This window comes from Halictus rubicundus, chromosome 10 (assembly GCF_050948215.1).
Source record: "Halictus rubicundus isolate RS-2024b chromosome 10, iyHalRubi1_principal, whole genome shotgun sequence".
NCBI lineage: Eukaryota > Metazoa > Arthropoda > Insecta > Hymenoptera > Halictidae > Halictus > Halictus rubicundus.
In genome coordinates, this window is record NC_135158.1 from 11,326,458 (window position 1) to 11,335,804 (window position 9,347).

General features: G+C 31.2%; 2 protein-coding genes across 2 annotated transcripts; one reads left to right on the forward strand and one right to left on the reverse strand.

Moving 5' to 3' along the window:
• Positions 1–867: 867 nt before the first annotated feature.
• LOC143358339 (E3 ubiquitin-protein ligase RNF181-like) lies at positions 868–2,238 on the reverse strand. The gene is made up of 2 exons (XM_076795407.1): positions 1,725–2,238; positions 868–1,637 (listed from the first exon to the last, which is right to left on the reverse strand). The coding sequence occupies exons 1-2, from the start codon at positions 2,028–2,030 to the stop codon at positions 1,503–1,505; spliced, it is 441 nt and encodes a 146-aa protein (XP_076651522.1). The 5' UTR covers positions 2,031–2,238; the 3' UTR covers positions 868–1,502.
• A 1,755-nt stretch (positions 2,239–3,993) lies between these two features.
• Positions 3,994–8,382, forward strand: LOC143358413 (uncharacterized). Its single transcript, XM_076795550.1, has 7 exons — positions 3,994–4,200; positions 4,288–4,647; positions 4,728–5,648; positions 5,750–5,809; positions 5,896–5,946; positions 6,036–6,119; positions 7,510–8,382. Exons 2-7 carry the CDS (start codon positions 4,315–4,317, stop codon positions 7,624–7,626), a joined length of 1,566 nt encoding a protein of 521 aa, XP_076651665.1. The 5' UTR covers positions 3,994–4,200; positions 4,288–4,314; the 3' UTR covers positions 7,627–8,382.
• The last annotated feature ends 965 nt before the right edge of the window (positions 8,383–9,347 follow it).

The window sequence follows — 9,347 nt, forward strand, 5'->3', positions numbered from 1 at the left end:
TTTGGTGGTATAATTCATGGTGATCAATGTAGGGGAAAGGGGGGATTGATAAATGATCAACGGAAAAAGGATGGGACGGGTGAGAATGAAAGGAAAACAAACAAACGAACAAAATAAAAAGCAGAAGTTTCTATACTTTTTACGGAGATTGTTATAGATTAAGCGCACACTGATTAAGGCATTCGTCGCTCGGCAAAACATAATAATATTATTAATATAAAATTTATAACAGAAATAAAATAAATGAAGTTAATAAATATGTACACTGTATAATAAACATTATTTCCTATTAATAAATAATAGTCTTTTTATTTATCCTTCTCACTTATCCTTTACTCCTCATCCACGAAGTATCGAAATTGTAATGGTAATTTCATGCTACTATAAATAAAAAAGAACAGCTGCAAAACGGACTAGGACTACGGATTTTATATATATATATATATGGTAAAAATGAATAGGAGAAACACAAAACAGTAAAAACATTAGAGAAATTTAAAAATATTCTTATATTATTTTCATGCTATTAAAATCTAACTGAAAATCAATTTCTATTTTACTCAAGTTGCTTATTAGAGGTTTATTGTCACCGTTTATTAATAAAACTTGAATTATGAGAAGTTTAATCATCAATTATAAATTGATTGTTACTGTAACACTGATAAACTATCGACTACTTAAAATTCTCGCATATAATTTAAATTATTTATTTATTTTTTGAGTACTAGGTAAATATAACGTAACACATTATTAACAGAAGTATATATTTATAAATTACATACATAAATAAGAAAATACTTAGATATATTAATTTGCTTATAAATATCTGAATATTAGTAGTCAAATAATTGAAAAATGGAAACACCGTTACTGTAAAACTATTTATTCTTATGCAAAGATTAATTGAAGTCACCAAATAAAAATTATTGTACATTAAATACATATAGTGGTCCATTAGAAACATGATCAATGTGTCTGTACATTAAAGGGTATTCCATTTTATTTATTTATGGCATAAGTTAGCTCCTTGTTGTTAAAGCTAAACATGAAACTGATATTTTAAATTATTCATCACAGAGCCATCGAATTATCATTTACTTATCTAACTTTTCTCGTATTTGATTGCATTATAATACAAATATTAAAACTAGTAATATCATGACAGCTATATGGCATGATACAGCAGCTTATTTTTAATCAGTTTCAATTAAGCACGTTTAAACAGTTATCTACGAGAAATGACTCGTCCAACAAGTTAAAATTCATTAATTCAGAGAAACAAACAACTTCCAAAATAAAGCGGTAAAAAAGTGTAAAATTCATATGGGTTGCTTCATGTACACATTTGAATATTTAAAAAGGTGGTAGGGGAATTTCATTTCGTTTTTGGTACACTTTTAATCAACATGTTTAAATTTTATAATATTCATAGCATGATAGAGTTTAAAACCTATATAAAGAAATATAAAACACTCTCCTTTTATGTACAAATGTGCATTACTCTACATGAACATCGAATTATGTAACGTTTCTAAATCCTTTTCCCTTGCTACTTCGCGCTGTTTTTCTTTTCTGTACATTTCGTAGTCTTCATCGTCTGTAGGTAATTGGTGTCGGCAAAGCGGACACGAGTTCGTCTGAAAGTAAGTGGAATATCTTCTTTATCGACTAAACTGTATAATTTGTTTACAAAATCGGTAACGATGACTAGGAAAAATTGATACCTTTTCTAGCCATGGGATTATACACTCCTTATGAAAAATATGTTTACAAGGCATGCGCTTGGCAGATATTCCATTTTCGAACTCTTTTAAGCATACAGGGCATTGCTTTGATTCGGAGGAACTAATTTTGCTCTCTTCCAAGTTTTCAATTGCAGACTTCGAAGCAGGCGGTGGTAGCCTTGTAGTTTGGCCTAATAAATCCCACATACCAAAATCTCGTAAAAGTCTTGCCATGTGTATTAAATGATTCGGTGTCTCGCCGTCTTCTAACGGTGTCCAACCCATTTCATCGAAGTAGTCGGACATTTTTCGTTAGAGAAATTTTAAGTAACTTTACGCACTCCTAAATATAGTATACACCACTTCTTGCACTTTTAATTTTAACCGTATACTGCAAAATGAATGCAAAGACATTGAATTTGTACACCTCGATTTCACTGCATGTCTGTCACTGTAGTTAATGTTTGATATGGGAAACTCAAAGCAGCTGTTCGTCAAACTTCGAATAATAACATACTAGATGTCTGTACTATAACAAAACGACGCCAATAATTTTCCTCGGAACTTTTATGAACTTCGTCGACGCAGGTATAGAAACAGACTATCTTATCAATTATAGGTACACCCAATGGATATTTCAAAATCGCTGGAAATCAAAGACGAGTCACAGACGAGGAGTATAGGAGTAGACTAATGTATCCAACGTATTTTTTTGTCTCACGTCTGCGGGGCTCTAGAGCCCCCTTACCATTTCTGTGTCACATCCTACCATATCGGTCGGAACTAATTTTTTTTTTTTATTTATTACGCATTAGGCTAGAACTGGCCTATCAGCGGACATACGTAGAGTGAACATAGTACTGATAATAAATAACAGACAATATGCCTCTTAGACATATTCAGGTACTAACATTACCATCATATCACAATATAGGCTGGAAGCTTATCGACTAAAATAATTCCTATTACATCAATTATTCCGCATATAGTCAAAACATATATATACTGGGACCAATATAACAGACGAGATGTAGGAGTAGGCCAGTCCAGTCATGTTATGCTGTTTCTTGTTGCACAATATGAAATACCGACTCTACCCAAATAGAATTCCCAACTGTACCCTCTAAGGGTTACAACACGAAAGGTGTGTGTCTGTGGAAGATTTTCAAAGGCTACGCCCCCTTGACCCGGCCACACGCCTCGCTCCCCGTGACGGTCATAGTTCTCGAGTCACCGCAGGCCCGTACAATATAAACTGCGCGTAGCTCATTAGGGCGACTCTCGTATCGATAGATTTCTACATTGCTCATGAGAAACTATTGTCAATGAGATTTTTATCAGTGGTATTCCCTGTAGGCCTATTCCACTGCATCGCATGATAAGTTTCAGTCTTCATACTTTCAAATCTTTGTCCTCGACAAGCAGGTCTAAACGTGCGCGAAAATCCAGTTTGCTTAAATGTCAGTAAAATTTTGACAGTATAATTAGAAACTATTTTCCAAATTTATTCTCTCGAAATTATCGTGTATCTCACTCTTATGAGCTATTGGATCATTTACAACAATCTCCTATTCAAGAGAGTAACCAATCTAGAACTATAAAAAACTCGATTTTTTATATTCTTCTCCTAAAGAATAGTTTTCAAAAATATGTTTGCAGAAGAATATGTTTGAATCCGTGAAAACAACAAAGTCACAGATGTTCAAAATAACTATTCGTATTTTCACATAATTAATAGGAAAAATTCTAAATATGTTTTTCTGAAAATCTTGTTTTCTGATGCCTGACACAGTATCTCAAGATCTAGTTTCGATTTTTTTTACAAATTTTTTATTATACCAAAGGCGAAAAATTATTTTTTTTTAAGACTTTATTCAGGGAATTATAGCTAATACAATTTCACAAATTTTATCGTGAAAAAATATATCGTATACTCCAAATTCTAGTAAATATATATGCACACAATCAATCCAAAAGAGTGTTCAGATATCTTTAAAAAAAAATATCAAAATATGGCGTTCTAGACCGCGATAGTCCCTTAATAGCATGTGCATTCTTTGAAATTTTGAACTCATTTTTCTTAAAAACGGAGCCCCATTAGAAAATTTTATTTTATATTGTTAACTTATTTTTTCAGGTAATATTACCTCTCTTCCTTGATTTTGCAATGAATACTAAGACAATCTGTATAATATGAATCCGTTACAACCTTGAAATTTTCATGTTATGAACAGAAGTACACAATCGTACTCTGTTTGTAAATTCAAACATCACCTAGATCGACGAACATCATACACGACATTACACCAACGTGCATAACGAATTTTTAATATCGTCAGTCAGATGATGAACTTAATCGGTACAAGAACTACTTTTAACTTTAAAAAATTGTAATACTAATTGTCTCTGATATTGTGTTTGATATCTTACTGCAAATCGGAAAATTTAAAAAGGAAGCAAACTTCAAGAAAATCGAGTAAGCGCTTTTAAATTCTGTTTACATGTTACTATAAGAGATTTAATTTAGTTTGTATTACTTACATTATTAATTGTTATTTTCAAGGTAACAAAAATGATATTACCATTAATAATGTCTAATACTGGGGATATGTATAAAAACTGGCTGGCATGGAAAAAATGCTTTCTTGACTATATGAAACAGAGTAATTACACAAACTCTGAAGAGTATAAAATAACTGTTTTGAAAAGCTTGATAGGAAAAGATGCTCTAAATTCACCACCAGTCTATCATATTCTCCATAATAGGATTCATATTGCGAAATGCAGTACTCTGGCTGAAAAATTAGAAAGACTTGATATCCTCTTTAGTGAAATGAAAAATGAACTTGTAGAGCGCTACAATTTTTTCAATAGGTTCCGATTGAAAGATGAACCAATTGAAACATATATCCTTGATTTAAAAGTATGTTCTACCTATAAGTTTCCATGTATTTCTCTTAGTTTATTAGATCTACATTTTCATATTATTTCTACATATTTTAGGAGAAAGCAAAAACTTGTAATTTTGGATACCTAAGTGACAGTATAATTAGGGATAAAGTGATAGCAAATATACATAGCAAGGAGCTCCGATCAAGATTGTTTCAAACACTACACCTTGATTTGGCAACATTAATAAAAATTTATAAAATATATGAAGCTGAAAATAAAAGCAGTAGTGGAAAGATTGTTGAAAAAAGACAAACACAAACTGATGCTTCACACAGTGATAATATAGCAATAGTAAAGGCTTCCAATAGTAATAATAAAAAGATTGCTGAAGGAAAACAAAATTCAAATAAGAAAGATAATGCTAATATTAATGTTAAGACTAGGAAAGACTCTAAAAATGACAAAACTAAGACAGATCCTAAAAATGACAAGACTAGGACAGATCCTAAAAATGACAAGTCTACGACAGATCCTAAAAATGACAAGTCTACGACAGATCCTAAAAATGACAAGACTAAGACAGATCCTAAAAATGATAATGGCACTGCCAATCGAAGACATAGTGATATTAGTAACAAAGCTAAAACAGATCCTAAAAATGATAATAGGGGCAACAACATTATTGGCACTGCCAATCGAAGACATAGTGATATTAGTAACAAAGCTGAGACAGATTCTAAAATGGATAATAGTGACAACAATCTTATAGATTTTAAAGAAAATTATATTAATGATAAGACTAAAATACACTCTAAAGGAATGAATAGTAATCACAACACGAGTATGGTTCGTCGAAATAGTGAAACATCAGGTACACAATACAGACGAAAATGTTGGAGATGCAACGACAGCCATGCTCAAAGATGTTGTCCTGCTTGGGGATATAAGTGTGAGAAGTGTGGTGAACGCAATCACTTCACTAATTGTTGTCAAATGGAATTATGTTTAAAAAGAGAAGTACAACACATAAATGTATGTATGCTTTTTTAAAAATAATTTAAGCGAAAGATAAATTACAGTCTTGCTTGATGTTTTTATGTCTTTAATTATAATCAGTTTTATATTCATTTTAGACGAGTGCAAAAGAAAATGTATCGAACCCCATTTCCTGTCAACATGAAAATCAACCAAAGGTAGAAAATAAGTGCTCATTTGTATAACTTGCATTAGTATTTTTGTATACTTATTTAGATTTTTCCTTCTCCCTTTTTAATACTAGCCTATTCCTCGAAGCAACTATAATTTTACAGCAAATATTGAACCTGAGTATGTAAGTACTAGTATCTATATGGTATTGTATTTTTGAATATTCCAAAGTTTATTCAAGATGAATATAAGTAAAGAATTTCATTCTTTCAGACTCCTAGTGCCCCAGAATTTTTTGAACCGGAGAATGAATTATATCCAAATTTATATCATATGTCAACTTTCCCAGCAAGTGAGGTAAGTTTCAATATAGTTTACGAGTGAAACAGTAAAAGAGACATGACCTATTTGACTAAATTTTATAATTGAACCATTGGTATTTTGTTGACTTGCTGCATACCAAAAATTTATACATTTACTTGGATTTATAGCTAACTTAAAAAACAGCTTTGATTGACTGTATTGTAAGTTGCAGTTTTAATCATATTTACATTAGTAAAAGCAATATGTCAAGAAACCCTGGCTTTGGGGTTAATTGACATGACATGTTTATTTAAATATTTAAGAAATTTTCGACCGTTTGTTTATTTTCTTTTAGTATTTTTGTTCTCAACCATGCTACTCTTATCGTCGACATTTCGTTTTTGAGTGCTATCCTTTTCTTATTGCTTCTTTTATGACCATGTCTGCTGAAATAGCACTTTGTCTCGTTTTTCTCATTTTTCTAACGTTCCTGCTCAGGATACAATACGTTTACATTTTCATTGATTTCAGGAGAATATTCTTTTACACTTTTACATGCTTATGTTAGTCAAGTGATCCTATCCGACATTCCTAACATGCTCGTGCTAACGAGCTACACGTACTATTTAAATACATACGAAATCTCTATGCATCGGTTAAAATAAACTATTGTATATTATAATCAATTTCGGTGAAATATTTATGACGAAATATTCAGCAGGATTTAATCAACACAAATTTTTTAAACATTCGGAACAAAAATATTGGCTTACCGTCGATATATTTCGACATTTTATTCTTACTGACATAACTCTGGAGTTTCTGTTACGTTGACACATTAAATGGCGGCGTCGTCATTCATATGTTTCACTATTGCGGAATAGGCGCACCATTTATTTTATAATGTATTATAATTTTATAGTCAACTAGCCCCGCTTTTCCTTAATATTATATACAGTGACTCATATAATTATTCAAGTACACTTTAAAACAGAAAACTTTTTTAAAATTAGGATAATTTAAAAATATTAGAGTTTTGGAGAAGCTAAAAGCATTAGTTGATGATTTGAAAAAATTGTATTTGATCGGAATCGTAAAGAAAATAGTGAAGATCACTTTTCTCAATTTTATTAGTTAGGCTTGTAATGAGAATTTAAAAAATATGTTTTGTAAATTCATATCAGTTATAAATATGTTAGAAATGTCGAAATAAGATATCATGGGTACGAACTGCAAACGATTAAAAATGGCAGAAGTCTTAGTTTTTCACAATTTTCGGACTTCCGGAATTTGTATAATTGCGATTTTTCAGAAGTTTCATAAAAGTAAAACATCATTATTTTTCTTTACATCATCACAAAACAATATTTTTGAATTTTATTAAACAGATAAATCATACATTTTATTAGTTAAATATAAGATTCATTAATCTTTATTTATGTAGCCACCGAATCCTGAAGCAACAATTGACAATACAGAATCTACTAAGCCGGCTGCAACTGAAACTCAAAATCCTGCGATACGTTCAAATTCGGAAAAGGACATATGTTCGATATCATAAAAGTAGTTAGTCAACAAGTATTATTTAAATTTGAGATGTATCGTTATTTAGTACACGCTATATGTGGCCCAATTTTGTTTATAACCCAGTAATTTATCTATGTATATATACGTGCTACGTCTCGTCTGTATATTTTCATTCAGTTGGTTCTGCGTGATTTTTAAAGAAACAAAAAATTTGACATTTGACCACGGTCCTTTGAAACGACCTAAACGATATGAAAACGAGAAATTATTTTTATATTTAAACCGACGTTTAGAATTGCATTATTTGTATAGACATAATAAACCGAAAATTATGCACTGTTTTCCTGGAGGGGGAGTGTAAAGTAGCATTCAGTATAGTGAAATTATAATCATACGTCAATGCAATGATTGAATTGGGAAAAGTGGAGCATGTGCAAACTTCAACATTCCCTAGTGAATGTGGATGTTCACTCTATTTTGCTTCGATAAAACTGGCATCGTCTGTCGCCGCATCACTTGTTGCATTGTCCTGGAAATAATGAGAATGTACTGTATAAACCACTAGTAGTGTATATGGTTGCGACACACATATCACGTTCATGTATACGGTCGCGGTGTCTTTGTTCGGATGCGCATAGCACGACACTTAAAACTGGGGTAGCCGGTTCATTGACGTTCAACCGAAACAACTTTTTAGTGAATGCGCCAGCACTATAAAATAATCCAATTAATGTGCGACTAATATTATAAACAATAGGGACGATCTAAATTTGTAATTGACCTTTTGTAACGACAATAATATATTTTTTATTTCTGAAACCTCTGTGGAAGTTTATTTCTGCTTACTGTTATATATTATATATGATATATTATACTTTTGATACATTGCTCTATTTTACCTGCAGTGCATATATTGCCCTACATTTTTCCAATGCAGGAGTAACAATAAAGAAGAATAAAGAAGAATAATAATCTTTATCTTCAACAGAAGATAAGATCTTGTTCATCTTTATCTTCTTTATCTTCATCTTTAGCTTCTTCTTTATCTTCTTCTTCATCTTTTTTTTTCTTTTTTTAAACTTTATCTTAATCTTTATAATAATCTTTATTTCATTCATAAAGAATGCAACCGTTTTGTTACCTGTTTTTCTACAGGTCAGTATATTTATGGAAAATCAATGCATGTTTCATTGAACTACCATCAACTGATTTTTACCTGCTGCAGATATTATTCCAAGATTTTTACCCAATATGTTTGTCTCGCTAGGAATCATTTGATACTTGATCCAGTTATCTTCAATCACTATCAGCGACATCTATTAGACGCAAATGTCACCAAAGTTGTCGCTTCTACCACTACCGCTTATCGAAAGGGTCACTATGTATTGTGGTGTGTTGCTGTCTAAAAGTGACACATGATTGCAGCGTGACCCTGACAACTGTAGCATGTCAAATCAGTCACATTTTTTCTTCTTTGTTCCCTGCGACGGTCGTATTCGAGTAGAATCTGAATTGGTAGCGGAATTAAAAAAAATATACAAAATTCTCCAATATTTGAAAATAGTGTAGCGATAGAGATAAAATTAAAATAAGATTGCTCAAACTTTAATAATAAAGAATTTATGCTTAAAAATGTAACATATTAAAAACTAAGATGGTGCTTGAGAAATCGTCTTTAACTTACTAAAAAATATTATTTATAAATAATGCATTGCAAATGAATAGTCGGACATGTAGGTAATTAGCTTAATATTC